At 40.8% G+C, this 25,230-nt stretch overlaps 2 protein-coding genes across 7 annotated transcripts in view; one reads left to right on the top strand and one right to left on the bottom strand.

Annotated features, from left to right (window-relative positions):
- The window catches only part of kmt2d (lysine methyltransferase 2D), a 38,695-nt gene extending 34,927 nt beyond the window's left edge, over positions 1–3,768 (top strand). For all 6 annotated transcript variants that reach the window (XM_023337251.1, XM_023337246.1, XM_023337241.1 and 3 more), the window contains exons 53-55: positions 333–406; positions 486–594; positions 689–3,768. In XM_023337251.1, the coding sequence (XP_023193019.1) occupies positions 333–406; positions 486–594; positions 689–781 (276 nt within the window). In that variant the 3' untranslated portion in view covers positions 782–3,768. The remainder of the gene's footprint in view (positions 1–332; positions 407–485; positions 595–688) is intronic.
- Positions 3,769–5,311: 1,543 nt separating this feature from the next.
- acvr1b (activin A receptor type 1B) lies at positions 5,312–25,230 on the bottom strand. The gene is made up of 9 exons (XM_005801373.2): positions 25,025–25,230; positions 11,169–11,399; positions 10,811–11,068; positions 10,504–10,734; positions 10,213–10,380; positions 9,964–10,120; positions 9,693–9,817; positions 9,473–9,603; positions 5,312–8,599 (listed from the first exon to the last, which is right to left on the bottom strand). Exons 1-9 carry the CDS (start codon positions 25,086–25,088, stop codon positions 8,474–8,476), a joined length of 1,491 nt encoding a protein of 496 aa, XP_005801430.1. The 5' UTR covers positions 25,089–25,230; the 3' UTR covers positions 5,312–8,473.

The raw sequence follows: 25,230 nt of genomic DNA, 5'->3' as shown, positions 1-25,230 counted from the left end.
AACTGTGTAGCAGCCTGAATCCACAGTCAACACTTTATTTTTCCTTTTATAGATCCTTAGTCTATTTGTTTATCACATCACTACCACTCGCGTATGCTGCGCTCACTGGTCGGGAACAGACAGGATTTTTAGGTTTTCAATCAATCTCTCGCTTTTCAAGGCCAATAAAGTGGTTATTAGCTGCGTTGTTGGTGCATATAGAATGTATTTGTATTAATGCCATTCCTTTTTGCCGTTAATTATATTATTTTACTTCTATAAAGAGCTTTATATTGAGGGAGTGTAGTACATTATTGTCCTGCTGGAACGGTAAAGCTTCGTTTTCGTCGTAGAACCGAGGGATCTACATGTTCCGCATCAACAACGAGCAGGTGATCGATGCCACCCTAACCGGCGGTCCGGCGCGGTGAGTATCGATCGAGTAAAAATTTTAAAAAGCTTCAAAGTTTTTGTTGCCAACTTCTATCTTTTTTCCGGCCCCCCAGCTACGTGAACCATTCCTGCGCCCCCAACTGCGTTGCTGAGGTCGTGACCTTCGACAAAGAAGACAAGATCATCATCATTTCCAGCCGCAGGATCCCCAAAGGAGAAGAGGTGAGCTGAGATGCACTTGTTCCCGTTCCCGCTGCTCGTTGTGTAAGAAACGGCAGCATTTTCGCTTTCTCATTCTCGTTTTCCTCACCTCTAGCTGACGTACGACTACCAGTTCGACTTCGAAGACGATCAGCACAAGATCCCCTGCCACTGCGGGGCCTGGAATTGCCGAAAGTGGATGAACTAGCCGGGAGGAAGCGAAATCGGGAGAGTGGCCCTCGCTGCTGCCACAACACTCCTGCGCCAAAGCCTTTGAATCCTACATCGCCAGTGCATAAGCTGTTCTGAAAAGACATGGAGGAAGGCAGTCCTCTGCTAATAAAAGACTATAAAGTGTTGACATCTTGTAGCCAAAGGTCTGAAGAGCATTAATCATTAAAAAAAAAAAACAACCAATCACTTTACAGAAAACAGTTTGATGAGGGAAGGGGCGAGGGTTCTAACTGATGATTGGATAGTGGCCCCACTCCTCCACCCTCCACCTCCGCCCTAATCTACTGTCTACCTTCTATAAGCTCGCAGTGGCTGGAAAACAATCCTCAACTCCACCAAATGATTCTGACCCTCCGCTCTCTCAGCACCGGCAGACCGGAGCTCGTCGGAGCTTTTGACAAGAAGCCATGTTCAGACACCGAGAGTGAACTTACGGAAAGCATTTTCACGTTTGCAGTCGGACCTATCTCCTGTCCCCCGCCCCTCCTCCCTCTCGACCTCCCAGGAAACGGCACTTTCCCCTTAAAAAGTCCTCGTCGACAACACGGACAATTGGCTCGCTAGACAATCTTGACGTAAGAACTGTACACGGATCGACGGAATGAAAATTCAGATGCTGTTCATCTGCGGCTCCAGGCGGCCCAAGGTCGGGGTTGGTTTGACACAGTCTACCTCACTGATTTAGCGGGAAATGACTGCTTTGTATTAAAAAAAGGAAAAATGACAAAAAAGAAAAATACTGTTAACTGCTACTGTGGATTTACTGTGGGGGAGGGGTGTGTTTTTAACGGGCGTAGCCCTTCTCGGACAAGCAGGGAATCTAAAAGCAGCAGATTTGCTCTGTCTACTCTATGCTGATGTTGATTTACAATAATAAGGAGCCAACGTTGTTATTATTAAACATGGATTATTTATACAGAGGAATATATCAGTTTTGATAAGATATTTCGTTAGAAAAATCAAAATTGGAAGCGTAAAAGGGCGTCATAAATGCCACCAGCCCATATGGGGAATATTAATTTCCCGTTTATTTTTTTTTTATTTTTTTTTTTTGTAAATGCATCTCAAAAGTCATATTAGCTTTGTGAAAGCACAATAAATCCACCTCTTCACTCGCTAAAATGGTGTGAATGAACTTTGCGTAGTGGATCCGTATTAACCAAGTAAAACCCTCCACCTTCCCGTCGCTTTTAGCGGAGCCAGTGGATGCATGACTACTGTCCCATTCAGTGCTTTCTTTTAATTCCCTCAAGACGACACAATCGCTTCACGCACCTCAACCAACCAACCGGCGAATCATGTCTCTTCCTCTCTGTTATTTAATGGACTGTTTTTTAAAACTTTACTGTAAGTAAGTCTTCCTCTGCCTGAGTCCAGCCTGCAGTGTTTCTATGCCTCCTCTCCTCTCCCCACCCCACACACACACACACACACACTTCTCCTCTCTCTATAGAGTGCATACTTTTAACTTCCTCCCAGTGCTGGTACTGTCTTATTGAGGCTGAACTGGTGGCAGGGAAAGACTTATTGGAATAAAAAAGGGGCATTTGTTTTCATTTCTGTGTAAAAAAATAAAAAATAAAAATAAAGAAAATGAAAGTCTTTAAAGGGAGCTTTACTAAAACTCCGCCTTCCTATATGACTTTGATCCCTCTTTCCTCCCCCAACCTAAGACCTCACATGATTTTAAAAATGCAAAAGTTGTACAAACTGTATATATCGTATATGCATTAGAGGGGGAGGGAGGAGAGTGGCTCTTTATCCGACCCCCTTTGTAATCAATAAAGGCGAAAGTGCTGAAAATAATAAAACGAGAAAAAAAAAATCAACCACTGGATATCATTTTAACAAAGCTGTACATAAATATAAATATATGTAAAATTTGCAAACTTAATATCTTTATGTATATGAACCAGAGTGGTTTTTTTGTTGTTTTTTTTTTTTTGCATTTACCTGTTTTTCTATTAGTGGTTTTTTTGTTTTGTTTTGTTTTTTTGCTATAAGCTCCTAGAGGAGAGTTTGTAGAGACGGAGGGAAAACAAAGCCGAGGCGATTACTGAGCTGTGCTAAAGAATTATTTTATTTTTTTGCATAAAGCAGTACAATGGTGCATAGCATTTGTATTTATGTATTGTTTTATTTTTGTCCTTTTTTTTTCTTTTTTTTTTTCTTTGGTTTGTGTTTATTTATGCTACTGCTTGTTGACTACCAAAACCTTTCCAGTAAACAGTCAGAATTGGATCTATATAGTCTTGAATGGAAAAATCTTGAACTTCCTAGAATATTGTTTGTGGTTTGCTTTTTTGAATATCTTCCCTATAGAAGTGAATGTGTTGGTAAACCTTGTGAAATGGTTCCTTGGCCTCATGTATGTTTATTGTAATACTCAAAAGTTAACCCCATACTTAACCTGGTAATGAATTGCACTCTCATTGTATAACAGAGACCTTCTCTAAAGTGGTAGATATTGATCAAGTATCTCAAACAGTGATACATATATATATGGATATAAATATATATATATAAATATATTTTTTGGTATGTTTCTATTTCAAGGGAAGACCATGATGAGACGACACGTGCTCACTGGATTTTAGCCGAATTAATTTTTAACTTCTCTGAATTAATTTAAGTTCTCTGCAGATCTTTTAATTTAATAAAGTTTGCTCAAATCGAAGGTTTTTTTTAAACCTCGCCTTTTTAAAATAAGAGAAAAAAAAAAGATATTGCATCTGTACAGCAGAGATACTTTTAGGGAATACGAATAAATATAATGATCATTTTTATTGTATGTGGCATGTTTTGTATGGATATTCTTTCCAAAATGTACATATTTTTTTCAGGACGCCAGAGGTTGCATCTCTTTATATACTGGTTTCCCCACTTCCCCCTTTTGCCCTTCATCTACTTTTTGTCTGCTTTTGTTTCATGGAAAGGAAAATAAAATGCATTTTAAATATGTGTCCGTTTCTCTGTTAGTTACAGAACAAGATGTTGGAAAATATATTTAGCGTCCTTTATAATTTATCATTTTTGCAAAACAAAAGGTCCGACAGGAAATAATCAGAAAATATTCTTCCACATTTTATGTTAAAGCCTTATTCCAAATTGTATTCAATTTCCCCAAGATTCTACACACAAATACACCTTCACGACAATGTAGAAAAAAAGTTGTTTTTTTTTATAGATGTATTTTTAATAAATGTAAAAATGTCTAAATTTAATATAAATGTATACATTTCTTAAACATTAAATTTTTAAATGCATTTATTAAAAATGATACATTCAGATATTTAAATTTTTAATTTAATAAATTAAACATGTATATATTTACGTGAATATATTCGTAAATATTCACAGTTGTTGTCCATCTTAAATCTCAGCTGTTTCCACGGATCCTCCTTAAGGTGTTTGGAGTCCAGCTGTGATAAATTCAGTTGAAATGGAAACGCAAGAGTTTCTTAAAGAGACAGTCCCCACTTCAAGGAATTAAACAACAGTCATATTTGATACGGACAGTATTTCTAACACAGCTGAAGGATACATAGTAACTTGATTGTGCTACAAAATGGCACTATGTGGCTGGAAAACACAATACCGTCCGTTTAAGAGTCAGGAAAAAGCTACAATAAAATAGGTGAAGAAGCTAATAGCACGTTGCTGTGGTGAGAAATGTGAAGCTGCTTTTTTTCCCCCTCAATGAGACTCAGCATATCTGTTCTTGCTTCCAAACTCTGGAGCAATATTTATCTTATAAGGACTGCTAATACTCTGAAGTCAAGTCACTTAGATCCATCGTTTTTTTTTTTTTTTTTTTTTTTACTTTTTAGCTTTTAATTCTGTTCTTTTAAGGCTGTTCTGATCAGACTTCTCATTTTTTTCCCCATCAGTTTTACTGTTGGTTTTTGTATAGGTCATGTTTCATTTTATGGACCTGTGCAACACTTTGGATGTATAAAGTGCCCCATAAAAGTTTATTGACTTGTAAATATTACAAACAGCAACTGTAAAATTCATAAGGATGCAGAGAAGTTCTCCATTAGGACGTCTGATCTAATGCATGCCATTTTTGGCAGCAGAATTCAATTTCTTACTGCAGATCTCTTTTTAATAATATTAGTCTTTTCCCCTAGGCACAACTGATTGAAACAAGATACTACTTAATAAAAAAAAAAAAAACAACACAAAGGTGGCTGGGTAAAAAAAAAGAAGCTGAAATCAAAGGCAACCAAGTTAAAATAAAAAAAAAGGAAAAAAGTGAAGAGCACTGCATTTGATAAATGGAAGGAGGAAATCCCCTTGAAAAATTTGGCATTTTCCCTTTTGTTTTTTAAATCTATCTCTACCCGGAAAGCAATAAAAGCAAATTCCACTTTATCCAGACATTTCAAATCTGTATTAGAATCCTTTATATAACAAATACAAAAAATGAAATAAAAAAAGGGAGCAGACACACTCCAGTGTAATTGTCACAGAGCTTCAATAAGCACCAACTGAACACACGTAAGAAAAAGGAGGAATTTATTGTATATTGTCTATGTACATTTTGAACTAAATCAGAAAAGATCAGCACAATATCATCACTGAATTTTGAAGTTTTCACCTATGAACATGATGATCAAATACCCATGGCAACACACACCAAACATGGACAAGAGTGTTTTGACAATTTTGGTTCAACTTGACATCATCATCATCATTCTCCCACTTTCCATCCCTCTCTCGCTCTCTCTTTTTTCCGCTACACTTCTACCCATGTTAAACAGTAGCAGCAACATTTCTGGGGTGCGCAGCCAATGACCCAAAAGAGAAAAAAAAAAGAAGAAGAAAAAGTCAACCTGTTGGAGGAAAACGGGGGTGAGGGACCTCAGTGCAGAGGGCCCAGTGTTTGAGACGGCATGCAAAACGGACATGACACATGGTTCAGGTGATGGCTTCGACAAACATTAACTAACGCCCTTGTGGACATAACAGTGCAGAGCCCATAGGTGACGAATATCAGTGTAATACTTTCATAGTCTTGTCTGCAGAAGTAGAATGAAAACATGCAGTTCCCCGCTCGCGGCATGTCAGTCCTCGAAGGTCCCCCGCGTCTACCTGCATGTTCGACGTGATCCGTCGACAGTTCGTCTGATTTCCTGGTTTAAAAAAGAAAAAAGAAAAAAAAGAGAGCCAGTGGCAGTATTTAAGATCAACACCAAGTCCTTCTGTATTCCAGTGTCAAAATGAGCAGGAGATGGAGACGTCACCCCGCGTAGAAACGGGTATACGCAAGGAGAAAAAGGATCAGTAGTACCACCACACTGCCATGAAAGGAACAAGTGGAGGAAAAATAAAATAACCATAACCTCCAGCAATTAATATTTGTTAGCACAGTTGGAGACCATGCAGACAGGTTAAAAACAAGAGATCTGTCAAAGTACCGTCCAATCAAAAGAAGAAAAAAAAAAGAAAAAAAATCTGCATCATTATGTCACACTGGAGCTGTGGCATGTAGAGGAGAAAAGAAAAACGCACGTTTATATACAAATAAATCACATGTACCCATAATCAGTAGTGTCTAATGTCAAAAGAAGAAAAGCCATTGTGACCTCTTTACACAAAAACATCATTCAAAATGTACTTTTCATTGCCATTTCATTACGCCTCTCGGAGCGCACCGCCCGGGTTAACGGCTACATTCATACTCACACTGAGCACCAACTGAATGAAATAACCCCTCCAACCTCGGCGTCTACACTCTGGTTTGTCGCGTCTCATCTCACAGTGTTCATCAACATGAATTTTAAAAAAGAAAAACAAAAAAAAACAAAACAAAAACAACTATAAACAAATAAATAAAACGGTAAAACGATCTCACCAAACATAATCCCTGCCACTTTTTATTGTCGTTTTTTTTTCCCTCCCAAACTAAATTCAGGGCTGGACCACATCTCATAAATGCGATTCCTGGCAGGCGTCGGGAAGCTACACGGAGTGCAACCACGGGTTAAACCAGATATTTACGTGGACAGTAGGAAGACATATAACTGTTTTTATCCTGGTTAAAATCAAGATTACTAAAGCGGCGATTGCTAAAAGCCAGAATAATATGAGGGCTCGACTTGAGTTACACGTTCAGCGCATCGCTCCTCCGGCTTCCCACAACAGTCTAATGGAAGTTTGGCTCTTTCCTTCGCTTGGAACTGATGAAGCTGAAGTTTGACACCTTTTCATCTCTGACCGCTAATGCGCTTTAATCAGGGGTTGATGATAACCACTCCAAAACATTGCCCGCTGCCACTTTGTGGCTAATTTGGAGGCATGGTAGGGTCACTGCCGGTTTGGAAGACTTCTTTTTTTTGTGTGTGTGAAGTGCACCAGTCCCTCCCGCAGAAGACACTTAGTACCTGAGAAAAATTACAAACTGTAAACTAGCTCATCTTGAAACGATGGCTTCTTCCTCTCAGAGGAGCCTTTCAGCCCGTATGGGTAACAGACTCGTTTCCCAGTGGAAAAAGACGCATCTTCACAAGGTACTTTACCTTTGTTCTGAGGTCAATTTGCACAGCTGGGGCCAAAACAGTCATCTCTGGGAAGCAGAACCTGAACAGTGTAACTGGACATACTCCCATTGTGCTTTCTTGCCTGTAATTGTTTCAACAGATGGAGATGCGGAGGTCCACAGTTTCTCTTCCTGAGATCTTGACTGATTTCGTTTGGATTTTCAACGATGCCACACCAGGAAGCAGCGCGTTCAAAGCATCGTCTTAAAACACAGCCGCACGTGTCGACACCTTTCAAAGCCGCAGCGTCGTCTTCATCATCCGGGCTTCTTAAATTTAAAGAAACTTTGAATGCTCTAGCGTTTTGCAAATGGAAAATGAGTTCAGCATGACGGACAGAAAAACGGTTGCGCTTTCCTACGGCGAATGTAAACATCTGGTTTCACCTGCGGTTTCTTTTTGCATCATGTTCCAGTGGGGGAGATTAGAAAACAATCTGGCTGTTCATGCTTCACTTCAAACGGCAGATTTCCTTGTTTTTGAATAAACTGTCTAACAAACTGCAGCCTGTTTTTAGAAGGCGCCGTCTTGGAAACATGCTCGACGTCCAGCCACCTTTTACACACAAACACATAAATAGAAACAGTACTTCAGCCCCTGTCCTCTCCTCTCCTTCACACTCACACACACACACACACACACACGACGGCGAGATATTGCTAAAAAAAACAAAACAGCCAGAGTGTTATTTCTTTAACATTAAAACCCACAAAAGAAGCTCTCCTGGAAAACTTTTAGATCCATCACTGAACCTAACGGGTAAAAAGAAAATGGGAAAAAAAAAAAAAAAAGTGACTGTACAGTAATTCCTGCCCTGGTAAATGAAAGGAGGTTGAGTGTATGCTATTAACAGTGGTAGTGTTGTAGTGTGGCCCGTGGGTTCGGAGGACGAGGAGGAGGAAGGAGAGGGATGGGTGACTTTCAGTAGTTTTGGCTAAAAAGGTGAGGTAGGCCTTGTCACAACTTGGAGTGTGGCTTTAAAACTGGCAGGGTTGTTGGTAGTTTTTTTTTTTTGTTTGTTTTTTGTTTTTTGTTTTTCTCCATTTGCAGTCTGTCTTTAGTGTTTGTTTCCTATGGGAGTGTGGTCGGGTTGTGCGTCTCTAGCGCGCCTCGCTGGCCGCTCACATCTTGACGTCCTCCTCCACGCTGAGCTGAGACAGAGTCTTCTTGATGCGCAGTGCCGTCAGTCGCGCCGCGCCGTTGGCGTACCAGCACTCCCGCATGATCTTCCCCATCACACGCAGCGACTGCCAGGCGAAACACACACAGGTCAGTTTGCGCCTCCTTAATCTAAGTATTCGAATTCAGAATAAAACGCCTCAAACACGTATAAAGTTACTTTTTGTGCCTAAATGTAGGAAATCCATTAGAGTATTTGTTTTAGATGATATACACGCCTTCAAACTTTACCTTCTTTAAGATGATTTCAAAAAAAATCTGACCCTTGTGGATTTGAACTCCTGCAATTTAACTTCTTGATATTAAACAAACCAGTCTGCAGCTACACTGTCTCACAAAATGTCCTAATGAAACTAAAAATTAATGTTGCAGAGATTTTATACATTAAACCAAAATAAAATGGTGGCTAAGTGGAAAGAAAAAGGATTTAACTCTAAGAAGTGTGGCAGACACCTTGTTTTTCACCCCCTTGAGGTTGATATTTTATACAGTCGTCCTTTTTGCTGAAATTAAAATAGCAAATCTTCTGAGGTAGGTCTGGACTTTGACTAAGCCACTCCAACACAATGCTTTAAACCAGTGGTGTCCCAATCTTTTGGCAAAATAATTACGTTTAAAGCAGTCGGTGGCCACAAAAATAAATAAAAACATGGCTAACTTTCTTAAAGTATTTATTTTTTCTTTTTTTTTAAATCACTAATAAACTAATCATGCAGGATTTTATTAAGGGTTTTGTAGAAAGGGGATTTGTGCATTGCTGTAGATCCAAAACTTAAGTTACTTCATAGATTTTCTTAGCTTGCGTTTCCGAACTGGGAACTTCTTGTAGCTTTTGGGTCAAAGAGTTGGGAATAAACAAATACTCGTAAAGACAAGTTAACCAGCAGACTGTCTTCCTATGTGGCCTGCAACTATTTTTAGACAACATCAAAGTGAAATACCTCGTAGCTCTGCCACCAGTTGGGAACGTTGGGCCTCAGTTTCTGGTCACAAACCACCTTCCTCATCTCCTCTATGGACGGGTCAGAGGGCACGAGGTCGTAGTAGGGCAGCTGGTACTCCTCATGTATGCCTGTGGAACAGAGTGAAGAGGTGGACAGACTCTTATTGAATGTTGCTGTCCAGGTTCCTTTAACATCCAACTGTGGCTGCAGGTCTTGCCTCCGGTGTTGCAGCGGCGCGCGATCTCCCAGTACACCAGGCCCAACGCATAAATGTCGGCGCACTTAAAGGAATCAAAATGTTTCATGTTGATGGTTTCATCTAAGACTTCTGGAGCCATATACCTGGATGGGTTCAGAGAGAACAAAGGGGTTTAAACTACAGAGAATCCTGACAAAAAATCAAATCATTGTTTGTATAAAGGATGTAACAAAGACTGAGGGAAGACCTTTGGGATTAACATTGAGCCGCTAAAAGTGGAACCAATTACCTCTTAGTGCCCACGCGCTGGTTCGGTGCTATATCAATTGTGTCTGTGATGGACTCGTGGCGGACGGCCAGGCCCAGGTCAGCTATAGCACAAGTGCCGTTCTTCTTAACCAGGATATTTTTAGACTTGAGGTCCCGATGAGCAATGCCGGGCTTACCTGCAGGAGAAGCGTCATGAAATGAGACGAAGATGGAGGAGGGTGTGACGTTTGGAAAAACTAAGCGAGTTACAGACTGTGTTAAATCTCACCCTGAGTGCCGAGGATCTCCATGTGGAGGTGAGCCAGGCCGCTTGCAGCCGAGAGTGCCAGCTTGATCATGCCCTCGATGGTGACGGAGTAGCGGTTCAAGTAGTCAAACAGAGAGCCGTGCTCGTGATAGTCCGACACCAGCCACAGCTGCGTCCATGTGCCGTTGTCTAAAGGAAACCGAAATGGGTCATTTCACTCAGCTTTATCTTCAACTTTTAACTTCTTTCTATTTGGTTGTGTCAGCCCTTACATAGAGCTGTAATATGGGTTGGAAATCTGATTATAATCACCTTTATTGTCTGCTGCGATGAATCCCAGGATGTTTTCGTGCCGAAGCATGATTGTCTGGTAGATCTCGGCCTCTCTGAACCAGGAGCGCTCCTCTCTGGATGAGAAGATCTTGACGGCGACGTCTCCGCCTCTCCACTTTCCTCGCCACACCTCTCCGAAACGCCCCTTCCCTATTATCTCCTGCAGCACGATCGTCCTGGCAACCGTCCGCTGCACAAACAGCGGCAGCCCTACAAGGAGCAGACCGTGTGAGACACGTACGGAAGAATAGACACAATGTTCTATAAACGGGCAGTGCGTACTGACCAGAGCCAGATCCTGAGGTGGACATGTCATAGATGAGATCCTGCAGGGTTTTGTCCTTGGCCAGGTACAGGTGGTCGCAGGAGGGGTCCTCCACTTCCAGCCGCTGTCTGTGGCTGTAGGCTCTCTGGTGATACTGGAAGAGGAACACTCCAACCATCAGCAGCACACAGAGCAGGAACACAGGCCCCGCTATGACCGCAACCAGCTCCACTGGCCCCCAGGAGGTCCCCGAGGTCACCCACTCCCCGGTCGTCGGGTCTTCACGCAAAAAACAAGAAGAGGAGGCAGAATCAAAAACACTTGAATAAAAAACCTTCAGCTCGGAAGCTGTGAGAAGTGCAATGACGACAGTTTTTACCTGGGACTTTCAAGACAATATTGTTGCAGTAATCTTCAAAGCAGCAGTGAGCGTTCAAGTGCCCTTCGGCGCTCTTGCAGAAGATGGGTGGAATCATCCTATCAGGGTCGAGGCAGCTCCGCATGAGCACATCTTTCCCTTCCAACTTGTACGTTGAAACGAGGCAGGCTCCTTTTGTCTCGCACTCACCCGAGTTAACCCCGTTACAGTTCGTGCAGTTGCAGTGTAAAGCTGCGGAAAGAGACACAGACGTGCATCACTTATTGAGACACGGACGAGTTTCACTACACACATCCGCGCAAGGATCGCAACACACCTTGGACTGTCCCACAAACTAAGCCGGGGGGAACTCGATGGACAGTTCTCAAACTTTTTATAGACAAAAATCTGAGACCTGTTGGCGCTCACTGGTATTCAGTTTTTCTGAGTCGAGACTCAGAAAGATTGTGGTTTTAATTGTAGGAGCTGCAATTAAAATCACAAGGCTCTTGGTGAACGTCTCCGCCGGCTTTGGACGTCCACAGACGGATCGTTCCACTCGATTAAAGGAAATCCACAGATTCTCCTGCTTGAGCTGTGGTTTTCTACAGCTCCTCCAGAGCTACTGTGAGCCTCTTGGCGGTTTCTCTGATTAACGCTCTACCTGTCCGGCCTCTCAGTTTAGGTCAGGGGTCTTCAACCTGTGGCTCCGGAGCCACGCGTGGATCTTTAGCCCAGCTGCAGTAGAGTTTTGATCTGTAAAACCTTTCATGTACTTTATCAAAACAAAAATGCAAACAAGATTTTAGACAGTGGCAAAAAGAGGATTGTTTTTGCTTCTAGTTTGTTGCTTTGCATTAGGCTGAAAATGTACTTTGGAAAAAAAAAGGCACTCTGTTCATTGTTTTTAATACCATGTGGTCATTCTTTCACTTATTTGTTTTAAAAGCTAAATAAAATAAGATTTGAAATGTAATTCTGCAATACCTAACATTTCTAATAAAATATTGTCATTTTAAAATCTGAAGTGCCATAAGGGTTTTTTTTAGGTTTTGCAGCTCACAAACATTTTATTTGGCAGGAGGAGGCAAAAACCCAAAAATATCTCTTTGAATCAACTTGTGAATCTCTAAACGCTATTGGTTAACAGTTTTATTTAGGAGGGTTAGAGTAGAGGGGATGTGTTATTTCAAAGACAAGTTGAAAGTTAGTACAGTTGAATGATTGCTACAAAATTGAAGCTCTTAATAGTTTTGTCTTCTTTATTGAAGGTCATAATCGTGATTGCGCTAATAAGTTGGCTTGTTTATCTCTTTATGGTGGTTTTGTCCCAGTAGCACTAGGAGGGAAACAACAACATAAACTGATGTAAAATCTCCAGTTTAAGTTTAATCCAACAATAAGAATGAAGAATTGACCAAATCATAACATTCAAATAAACTACGTATTAAAAGAGTACACTTTCCAACTAAAATTTATTAGTTGGGTTTAGAGACGGAGCGGCTAGTGAGTAGATGCTTAGAACAGACTAAAGACATTTAACATGGCATTTGTGGTTAAAATGCAATGCTGATAATAAACAGGATGTGATTCAGAACAGTGACAAGCCAGCATAGAACCTGCATACGATTACCGCAGTAATTAACCTGTAATATTCTGTACTACACGCACTATGTTACAACAGAAAACAAGTAGCAACAGCACCGGAGAAACGACCGGAGGAAATTGGGGTGAAGCAGCCTTAACCATGCTGCTACTTGCCACGCTTCAAGTCTCCATTCATTTTCACCAACAGGTGGCGCTCTTGAGCCAAATTTTAGCTTAAAAAAACATGGAACCTGACAACTAACAACAATCAAATGCTAACAAACTTCAGGATTATGGCAGGTAATCTGTGCTCTACTCTGTCACATAAAGATACATTAAAACTTGACAAAGTGAAGAAGGGTAAGACGTGTAACACTTTTCCTAAGATACTGTACACATTTTATCCAGCAGGGGGAGACCTCACCCCAGAATCTGAACACAAATTGCTGAGTGGGACCCGTCCAATTGTGGGTAGTTTATGATGTGTAGATCATCATCATCACCATCACTTGCAGGAGCAGCAGCAGCAGCCAGACGGCCCCGGCGGCCCTGAAATCAGATCTCTCACTGCAGATGAACCCAAACACGCAGAGTGGAGACAGACCCGCCCAGAGGGACACACAAAGTGAAATCCAACAAGGGAGAAGGGTCTCTGCCAAATCCCCGATGCAGCAGAAGGTCTTTCTCATCGTGACACTTAAAGCGGACTCTGTTCGGGCTAATAAGACAAGGCTTCTGTTAAATGCAGCACACTCCTGCAGAGAGACCTCATTAACAGGAACCCAATGGACATGCTACCGCAATAAAACTAAGGTGGTCCAATAAACATACACACAAACACAGTTAAATTAGTTCAATGCCAGAAAGTCTGCAAAATCTACAAAAAAAACACAGCTTTCTGAGTTTCCTAACCAACCAACAGCCACAAGCTTGATTAGATTTTCAGATAAATGTGATTTTGAGTCATGGCACACATGCTTCTCATTTAGGTAAGGTCAGCACAAAGGGCTTCTTCCAAGTTATTCTGCTCTCTCCATGCACAGAACAACCTGCTTGCAGGACAGTATCAGTAGCTTTTCCCTTTTCCCTTCACCAACACAAATGACAGGCCCAGAAATGATCCCTGGAAGAAATAAAGGCTCAAGTTTAATCCCTCCAGACTAAAAGAAAAAACTATCCTAAAAACAACACAGGGCAATCCACAAAGAGGAGAGACATTTCAATCCTTATTCTCCAACAAAAGCAGGACTCCGTATTGGTTGGATGGCTGACAATGTCTGGCTCACAGGGGGGAAAAAAATGGGTTTAAGGTGGCAAGACTCCAGTAATCCTGCATGTTTTTTACTGAGAGCTTCTTTGACTGCATGAGCTCATTGATGATCCCTTTGAACCAACTTTAATGTCTGTATGCAGAAAAAAAAAGTGTTGGTAGATTTTAATCACTCTTCTGTAACATCATCATTATTATACAAGCATGGACTAGTCTTTGGTGTAAAAGTATACTACAGTTTTATTTGATTTTTTTAAATACTGCTTAAGGTTTGAAAAAGGTTTTGTGGAAATATCCCAGAAAATTGAGCCTGGAAATTTGAGGAAATGTTTCAAATTAGAAACTTTTCTTGCAAGTTATTCGGATTTAATGAAAATTACAGGGATGTAAACAAACTGCACAACATGTAAAGCCAAATGCAAATGTTTTATTGAAGGAAGCCTAGTATTTCCTGGTTAAACATTAATATTTGCCCAATGATATAAATAAAGTTTGCTTCCCTTTGTGTAGCCCATGGACTCAGACGTGGCTTTAATAGCCCAGGTTGCTGGAAACCATCTTTGTGTTTGGGGAAGTGTCTTAAATAAACCTGCAACTGTTCCTGCATCAACTCTGATTGCTCAAGTTGGGATTAAGCCAAAAAACATAAAATTTCCCCAATCAGGTTTAAAATTTCTGTCAAAGAATAATCTTCATATTCTCACACCTTTCCAGCTTTAGAGATGTCCTAGAATTTTATAATCCCTAGTCCTGCAGTTTCAACTTCTTTAAATGAGATCCTGAAGAGAGTCCAGAGTGACGCATCCCTGCCCCTCCCCCACACATTGCTCCAAATGCAGGTCACTTGTCTGACTGTTTTTTGTACTACCTGGACTATTTCCAAAGTTCCCCCATTCAGTCTTGTTAAGAAATCCTGCTTTATCTAAGCAGCTGACTGCAAGCTCCACCGGAGCACATAGCCTCACTAATTAATCAGACTATTACAGCTTAATTTACATGTCTCGCTCTATATGGGGCAGAAGGATAAAGAGATATATTCTCAACCAAAACAAGGTTCTAAAATTTACAATTAAAATGTAACATGTATTACTTTAGCAGAAGAAGGAATAATTGTTTCTTTAGGAACGTCTTGAAGGGGAAAACCGAGTTGGATCTTTTTTTTGTTGACGCAGTGATTTTGCTGATGTGTTCATGCTTGTTCAACAACAGTGACTGGAAATGTGGCACGTTGGCAGATTTCGTCATATTTCTCATCTACTAAACATTGGCGTGTGACCGTTTATGAGAATGAATCTTAATCAGTGAGAGAGATGCAGGAACTCCAGCCCAAGTGCGACCAGACTGGCTGAAGTTTGCATGCGGATGGAATTTCCTGCAGGATAAAACGGGGGTGAAAGCAGAAAAACAAGTCGCGTCACTAATTTCCAGCAATAATGCAGAAAAGCAGTTTAGCTAAATAAAACCTATGACAGCAATACAAGCAGCGGGTTTAATACAGAGGGTTTTGGCAGCCTTTTTCCTCTGTTGTTTACTGCTTTTCTGTGGAATACATCAATTATTTACAACTGCGTTCACACAAGATGCATTTGATCAATCAATCCCCCAGAGCAATATTTAAAAAAAAAAGAAACTTAGCTTTATGAGTAAATGCTTCTCCTCAAAAGACTCATTAAAGCCAACAGCTGTCAGTTTCACTGTGATGCAGCTCATCTGAAACATATGGCGCCCATGCACGGCGGTAAATCACCACGGAGGAGCGCCGCGATCTAAACCCGACCGGCCTGCGCGTCGATCGTGGAGCGCCGTTGCGGCGAGACGGATGCTTCCCACATCCAAAGACAGAAGCTCAGAAAGCAAACCGAACATGGCTCAAAACATCCACATTCACTTCCTGAACAGGCCATGGATGGTTTGTGGTCTACCAAGATTTTGGTTTGTGGAAAACATTTTTCACTTCCTTCTCTCTCCCTCTAAGACCTACTGTGTGATTACAACATGTGGAGCCTGCTCCCAAACTAAAGCACACCAACAGCCCTGTCGTCTGCCTCTCTGGAGGAACGAAACTGAAGGCCACTACTTAAACTGGTAAATATGGTTTAGTTTCTGACAAATTTAGTCAAGTGAAAAGTTTAAATTTAGAGGTATGAATTCCTGAAGCTAGTTTTCTACTGACAAAGAGTACAGACACAACGAGAAGTGGTGAAGAAGGGGATTTTATTCCTACAATCTCCACTATCTGGTTAGTCTGAAACTAAAAATCTGACCTTTTTTTCCCGTTTTCAGACCAACACTCTTCAGTGTGGAAGCTGTTACTCAAGGGCGAAAACTCGGAGTTAATCATCTTCTCCATCAGTGAGGTCTTGGAAAAGACATGTGTGAGGAAGAACTAAAGATGCAACAATAAGGGTCTTGTCATACAAATACAAGTGTCCGTTTTATTGGTGTGGCCTGTCCACTTTGACAACAGATGCAGCCTTGAGTAAATAAAGTCAATCACCTGATTGGGAAACCCTGTAAAACTGCTCTGTTGAACGTAGGCAACCATCTTCTCCATGTGGTACAGTTGAAATGCTTTGATCATTGTAATAGATGTCCACACAGATGGGTATGTATGTGTGTTACAACATTTTTTAGAAAATAAGCAAAATCACAATTATCCCGACTAAAAATGTCTTCTTGCACAGAAGTCCCCGTCCACGATTAGTGTTGACGTGTTTCTGTGTGCCAGCTGACGCTCCGTCAGAGCTGCAGTTTAAAAACAAACATGGTGGGTAGACAACTTAGACAACACACAAAGACATCAACACTGTATTGTTTGTGAGCAGCTAAATGGACAGACACATGGCTGCCAATGAGGCAGAAAAAAATAAGAAATGCTATAGAATTTTTTTTTGAAACTCCTGAATGCCCTGTGAAATTAGGAAAGCTTTCTTTCTGCTGTTTCCCCCTCAAACGTAAACCAGATGAACATTTAAACTGCTTAGCTCTGTGCCTGCCTGTGATAAACCGAAAACTGTTCAGAAGCCCTCATGTGTTTAACTTTTCTCTTTTTAATTACATGCAATTGTGAATTTAATCTCAACATATAATCCAAAAATCAAAAAATAAATAGGACTTATTTTTATGTTAAAGTTTTGATTATTGTAGTTTAGATCAAGGTTTAGGTAAAAGAAGCATATTCTGACTCATGTGGGGTTGAACTCGTTTGAACTGAGGCCTTTGTTTTCTTTTAGTTCAGTCTCAGATTGGTCGTTCTGAATAATTAAGAAGTTTTATTTCCAGATGCATAAATAATACGGGCTTATTAAATTTATGTTTGAGGAGGTACTTCAAAAATATTTTGATTTGATTTTGTGGTACGCAAAAAGAAAAAGGTTGCTATAGAGATTATGCACAGACATTTACAGTAAATAGGCATAACCATATAAAGTGTACTAAGCATGCTAATCACTAACATGATTCAAATTAAATTCAAAAATACTTTGATTCATGTAATAAATGATGTCAACCCTGTAAAAGCTTTTGAAACAATGCTGAAATTATATTTACTGTAGAATTCACATGATGTGCCACTGCCTATTATCCTAACAAAAAATAAATGATTAAAAAGACTTCTAGAAAGTTGCTACTATGTATAAAATATTAATTAATAATTTAACTATTAAGCAAACAGCAATGAATTACAGCTTTATTTGTCAAATATTAATTTGGAAACCAAATTTTTTTTGACAGTTTTGTAGAAAAAAAGGGATGTCTTGTAATATCACTTTCAGAGTTCAGGATAGGAATTGAGAACATGATGAGTTTTATTTGTCAATAAATCTGTACTGTAACCTGGAACTTAAATACTTTTCACTGCATTTGTAGATTTTCAGTAATACAGATGGAGCTTTATAACTCTGGCCTGTTTTTTATTTATTATTTTAATATAAACATATTATTGGTAAGATTATACATTTATTCAAAAAGTAGAAAAAAAACCCAAGTATTTTACTCTTATGTATAGTTCATAAAGGAAAATCGCAACCAGGACGAAAGAACTTAACGATACCAAGAGATCAGCCGTGAAAATAAATCTGATCAGAGAATTTCTATTGAAAAAGTTAAGACTGTGGATAATAACAGAATCAAACAAGAGACCCTGAGCCACAAGCATCCCTTCCTGAGCCACGCTGTTTGCACAGTGCTCTGCATATCTCACTGGATTGTGAGCAGAAGTGTTACAAAGCTGCGATTGAAAGCCCCATTTTAGGACCAAAACACACAGATCTGAGCCGACGTCGGGTGTGTGTGGTTTCAGTGAGCCCTGCTCTCGTATCCACATAACTGGTGGTCTTTCACACTGGTCCTTTGTGTGAAGATTAAGGCGACATGAGGAGGGATTGGACTGGCCCTACAGGAACAAAGCCCAAAGTGGAGGGGTGGGAGGGGGATCGCACTCCAGCAGGAGGGCGGAGGGGGTGGAGCGCTGGGGACAGACTGGGGTTACCAGCAACAAACCCCAATGTTTTGGTGGGGCCTGTCTGAGTGAGACAGGGGGGGATGGGGGGCTGGTGCCCATTTGGACTGGATAATATAGAGTAGGAGGGAGAAAAGGGGGAACAGTTTGGAGGACTCGCAGCCCCCCAGCTGCTATTGAGGTCTGCCCAAGTGACCAGCTGCGACTGTCATTAAAACCCAGTCTAGACTTTGACTTACAGGAGGGAGCGGGAACAGGGAACAGTGGAGGAAAACAAGGAGATCAGGAGCACAACAGCCATTCCTCTGAGCTGCTAGTGAGTGGAGTTCCTATCATTCCATTCGTGTTGAGGCAGGAAATGGCAGACATGGCGAGGAAGGGATTAATAAAACATCACTGACATAAACATCATTTTTGGTCCCGACAAAAAAAAAAAAAAAAAAAAAAAATGGGAATGATAGAAGAAAAAAAAAAGGGCACCAGAGTCGCACTCCGAGCAGATTCACCCATTAACCTCGGTGATGGTGTTCCTCTGTTGCCCGGGGTTACTCATGCAGAACAATCCTGTCACAACAGATGAAGTTTTAGAGAAAGGGAACATCAGAGAGTCTGGTGAGGATGTACAGAACTTCCCTGGGCGACTGGCGGAAGGTTACACACACGCAACGCAGTGTGTTTTTCTGGGGGCCCCGAATCGGGAGACAGAAAGCATGCGCTTGTGTACAGGGAGGAGAGCGCCATTACCAAAATGCACTGGCTGAAATTAGATCCATACAGATACCAGACTGAGAGCTGATCAAGACATGCAGACGCCACCAGACAGTGTGAGTGCAACACACACACACAGCGAAGCACACGGGTACACACACACCGCAACTGTGCCCTAATCAATGCTAGGGGAAGGCGGAAAGTCATTACCTTTGTCTGCATCTCGGGGTCAGATTACCGATCTGATTCTAAAGTGAAGTCTCTGGGGCTGAGGCTGCATCTCCCATCCCTACCAACCCACACCCCGCAGGCTGCGTCCCATCCTGTCTGCCGGTCCTCCTGGACGGGATCAAACGCTCACTCTGGATCAGCCACAGGCACTCGCATTGATCAAAGTTTCATCCATAAAAACCCAAGCATAATAAATCAATGTTTCTTCCACAAAACGTAAAAAGAAATATCAAATCTTAATACTGCTTTGCTACACCCATCTAAAAAAAAAGAAAAAAAAAGAGGATTGTTTAAAAAGTGATCTGGTTACATTTGAATGAACACAATAAGAGATAATTTATGTAATTTATCTCAACGGTAGCTAATAAATCAAGCTTCTTCCTGGTTGACACAGAGTTTCGGTTTGCTTTGAGATCAGACTTGTTGATAACCGATTTTTTTTTCTTCTGTAATACACAAGAGAAAGCCCATGTTCCAGGTTCTCTGACACAAAAGAGAATCAAAAAAGAAAATGAAGCATTATCCCCATTCGTGAATCATGGAAGATGCTACTCTCCATTTATACCTCAGAATAAAAACTACATGGTTGACGTGTTTAGAAAAACTTATGTATTTAATGATTTTTGATTTTTAAAAAAAGTAAAAAAAATTGTTACTTTTTAAAATCTGGGTCAAAAGTCTCCAACCACAATGATTAATGAAATATTGGTCGATTCCGACCTACAGAAAATTGACCAGTTCATCTCTAATTTAAAATGAAACTTAGAAACTTTTTCCATTCTAAACTATGAATAAAAACAACTAAATAATTTGACAGAGTGGGATGCACTGATCAGGTTTTTTTGCGGCTGATATTAATTTCAAGTGGTCCGTTTGATCTGCCCTGGATATTCAGATTTGTTTTTTAAGGAGTAGAACACAAAAAACAATGGTTTTGAACCAAAACAACAACAAAAAAACTATATTGTTTTTAAATTAAACTCAGGAAAGGAACTGAGGTTGATAGGCTTATAAACCAAACATATCAGATTACTGCTGCAATTTATAAATTTTTTGTTATCCATACTCTAAGAAATTAATAGAAACAATGAAAAAAAAAATCATCTCAAACTCAGTGCTTAATTACAACTTGCATAAATCTACTATTTACTCAAATGAATCCAGGATTCCCACAAAAAAAACAATGCAATTTTGCATTTAAGTTACTTTACAGTTACTACAGATTGAAAACATTTAAGCTAATGATGCCATGGAGCTGCTATTAGGTGTATGAAATGTGTGTCAAAGAATAGCTAAATCCCATAACTTAAATCAACAGGTCTGGCCTGACTCACACCAATCAAAGCAAGTCCTTCACGGGAAAGAGCTGGAAACAACCTTGAGAAGTAGACTGCTCACATTCCAGGAGAAAATTACACAGCAAAGGAGCATCTAGTCTTTATGCCAACAGCAGCTCGAAAAAACAAAAACATATCAAACGCAAAGACACGTTACACAAAACAGGTTTAAGGTTTGGCATTAGGTCGCCAACATAAACTGCTACCAAATCCATCCATCAGCGACACATTTTTTCTTTGTGTATGTAATATCTTTCTCTTGTAACCGGTGTGTGCAAAAAACAAAACACAAAAAAACCCCACTGAAGTTGGCGTGCTCGGACTTGATAGTAAATCCCTTGTGGTCAAACATCAATAATGGCAGAGCCGGGTCAGAAAGAGGCTACGCTGTCTGCTTTAGCAATTAGGGCTCTGTGCCTCCGGGCCAGTGGAGGTCATTAACAATACTGGTGATTATCGAGTGAAAACTAGACCACCCCGGACCCGAACGGACGCCAACTGGCTCCACGCCACGCTATAGGAAACTGTTGGTAAACAACGATCGCTATGGAGAACGTGTCTAAGCCAAGCAAAGGCAAACTTTACACAAGCTGCAAAAAAATTCATTTGATTAAAAGTCAGCCACAGGTCAAAGGATCTTTGAGAGGGGTGCAGGGGAAAATATCAAACGGCTTTTTTATCTTAAGCCAAGAGGCAATATAAATTCCCCCTAACCTTTCCCATCTAAAGTTTATTTTCTTTTTCAATGCAAACCTCTGAAAAAAATAAGTCTCCCTCTTTCGTTGCACATTCTCTTGGCTCTGACCTCATGGGCAGGTGAGCACATGTTTTATTTGCCTACGATTCCACCACATGAACTCCTGCACATCATATGCAGCATTAAATAGCACCTGTTCGCAAACTAGAAGCTACCCAGCTTGATTTAAACAGAAGCACACCAACGAATGACAAAACCCTGGCACAGTAGGGCTAACTGTGAGAACAAAGTTCAAGAGATAGCAGAAAATTAACACACCTTCCCTGTAGCGCTTAAGAGAAAGCAGGCTAGTTGCTATTTGGCACACTGGAGGGAGCTGGTAGATGAAAACAGAAGCTGGACTACAGTTAAAGTACAGATTAAAACCCAACAAAGCACAAGGCCTTCTTTCTTTCTTTTTTTTTTTAAACAGACAAAAAAAAAAAAAAAAAAAAAACAGAAGAGAAAGGGAGGGACGCACCCTGCCTCAGAGCAACTCAGCCGACAGCACATATCACATTGCTACTGGGTTCGGTTCACACACACTGACTGTGTCACGCAGCCATGTAATGCCCATAACACCAGAGGTTGGTAAGCTGTATAAAGTCAACAACACGTGACAAATTCACCAAACCTGAGAGGAGAAAAAAAGAAAAGAAAAAAAGAGTGTGCTTCCTAAAGTCCATTTCGAGAGCCTGAAATATCTGCTCTCACTGCCGCAACTTTCAGGTTGGGCTGGTTTGGGGCCTTCGCACGAAACAAACCATTATGAGGTGTGAGACGACGCACTGCGAGTCTTTTAAAAAGAACTTGGCCATCACGGCCCTGCCTGACTTTTCCTCTAAAAGTAACCCCCCACAAACACACACACCATTACCCTCACCCAACACAGCGAAATGTTTGGAGCAGAAAGGCAAACCGGCCATGTAGGTGTGATCATTTCCTTCAAGTCAAACCTTGCTGTGCTGCACCCTTATCTATCTGAGCGGGGGAGGAATAGTTTTCCAATTCTTGTTCAGATGACTCAACTAACATATGCTTTGAAAGATGACAACATAGCTTTCCTGGCGGATATCATTTTTATTTTTTCCAAAATCACTCTGCACAGTGGCAAGTTACAACCAAGTATGAGCCAGTTACCAGCCTGTTCAGACCACGGTCAGAACAGGTTGTTTCAACAATGCGACGTCCATGTAATAAAACGGCAGAAAAAGTGCTAGCATGACTGGACCATTAGGTTAAGTAAGGCATGCTCCTACATCTTTTGCCGGTTGCTGCACACTGCTGGTCAAAAAGAAGCTTCCTACACTTTTCCTATTCTTGCAAGAAAAATAAATTCAGCTGCCTCAAAGAATACTGTAGCAGTTTAAACTTAAAGAGCACCATCTATTATCTTATAAAGGTCACACCGCTCTAAAATTAAAAATCCAACTACAGGTTGGCTATTAGAGGACAAGATGACTCATCAGCTAAGATCAGCATGCATATATGCACGCAATGATTCTACAGCTTTTGAAGCCATTTGTGCTGCAATTAGTTGTTCATCTCCTCATGTGCACGTTTCATTTGTCAAAAGTTGAGGTTTTGAGAATTTCTAACAATTTTTTTTAGCTGTTGTTTTTGGTAGAAAAAAAAAAACTGTTTCATTTACCTCAACATTGGTAGATATTTTAAGAATCAAACTAATATGCTAGTAGTTAATGTTTTAGAAATCAACAAATTTAATGTGCGACCAGATGCTGAATTAGCTCCTGCAAGAACCAGTTTCCGTACAACAAGAAGACAGTTTATCTTTTTTGAAAACTAAACAATTTATAACATGAAAAAAAAAGATAATAATTAAAAGGTGAACATTTCTTTCATTCTAGGCAGAATAGTTTGTGTTAAATATTATTTATGTGTAACAACATTTTGGCTGAATGAGAGAATTCTTGAAGATAAAATAACGTTTTGTTTCAACCACAAGCAGGATATCAACCCAAGAGCTTTATTTGTCAATGTTTCAAGGGAAAATTGGTTCGGATAACAAATTATGGTGAGTTTTTTGCTTGTTTGTTTTTACTGTGCACGATTACTATGCAAGCCTACGATCATTAATTAATTAATTCAGAATTTCATAATGGATGCTTTAATGGTTTTCCCCACATATATGGTTTTGGCATTGCTAAAATAAAAACAAAATAAAACAAATTTAAAAAAAACTCTGCCATTCTTTTGATAACTCTTGAACATTGCAAATAATTCTGACTCGAAAATGATCAAAACGATTAAAAGGGGCAGATATTATAAGATTATTTTCTTCTTTCTGCTACCTTTCATTTCATTTTTTTTAAATTATTTTATTTTTTTTTCTTTGTATTAAAATTTTTTTTTATTTGTATTGAATGAAATGAATAAAGAAGATAACCAAAAAAAAAAAATAAATTGTCAACTGACTCGCATGCAACAGTAGAAGCCAACATGTCATACTGTTTCAGCTGCAGCATTAGATCATGTTATAATGCCTTGTTTGTTCTGTGCGTGATTATTATTTGAAACCCACTCTTTTCACACCAGCTCAAGGGTAGTTGCAACGCGGCTCCACAAAGAAGGCAATTTGCTAATTATCTGCATAAAATTTCATGCGTGTAGGCTGGATAGCAAAAATTCACATTTAAATCCAGCCTGTTCTGTAGTTGTGGTCGTTGTGGTTGGTAGGAATCAGCTGCTCTAGCATCTGCTGGGGGGTTGGGGTGGGGATTCAGAACCAGACCAGCGCCTGAAAAGACCCCCAGACTCCACATTTCCATCACAATGAACCCAGACTTCGACTCCGACTTCTGTCTGAGCCTTTTCACTCATTCAGGACCCTAGAACTGCATCTATTTACTGCATACAACAGTTTCACGCTTCAACCGGGGTCTCGTCTTATGTGAACTTTGTAGCGTGCAAAGCAGCACTTGACCATATCGCCTATATTTAACCAACACGCTATCATTTACCCAGTGTACTGAGCAACACACTGATAAGCAGGTATAATAGGCCACCAACAAGAAGGTGTTTAGTAAATAACTTCGCATATCAGAGAAGCAGGGATTAACTTGGGCTTTTAACACAAATTATAATCTGGTTATCCTTATTAACGCTTCATATCCCCAAAAACACAAGATAAATCCTTGCATTAGTAACGCATCTGTCCAGAGGAGCATTTTTATTAACATCAGTCAACTTCAGACATTGGGGCTAGCGAATGCTAGCTGGCGACTCGAAACACACAGCTCCACCATGATGTTGTTGTGGTTCATCCAGCCGCTGCCGACTCATTTCCTTTCATTCGTCGCTGTAAATCCCAACAAAAACAGCGAAACCGACGAAGCAGCGGGGGCCGTCGGTCGAGGAGAACAGCGACCGCTGATTTAGAGGTCGGCGCTAGCCAGACGCCGCTACCGAGCTAGCTAAATCCCCCGACACACGGAGCGCCATGATGATCATCAGCGACAACAGGCAGTGCCCAGTCCAGGAAAAAACACAGCGAGACAAAAGCCGGAGAGGCGCTCCGGTCCCACTCACCGTCACCGACGGCCGCCAGCCCGAGCAGGGCCAGCAGCGTTAGGGCTGTTTGTCTTAGAGCCATGTCTTCTGAATTCCCATGTCTACGCGAGGAAAAAGCGCCCGAAGTGTGTCGTTATCAACACGGTCAGAGCTGAAACACAACCACAGTCCGACCGCACACACCGCACCACCAGATACCAGCCAGCCAGCCAGCCAGCCCGCCG

This window comes from Xiphophorus maculatus, chromosome 1 (genome assembly GCF_002775205.1).
Source record: "Xiphophorus maculatus strain JP 163 A chromosome 1, X_maculatus-5.0-male, whole genome shotgun sequence".
NCBI lineage: Eukaryota > Metazoa > Chordata > Actinopteri > Cyprinodontiformes > Poeciliidae > Xiphophorus > Xiphophorus maculatus.
This window is presented reverse-complemented; position numbering and strand designations above follow the sequence as displayed.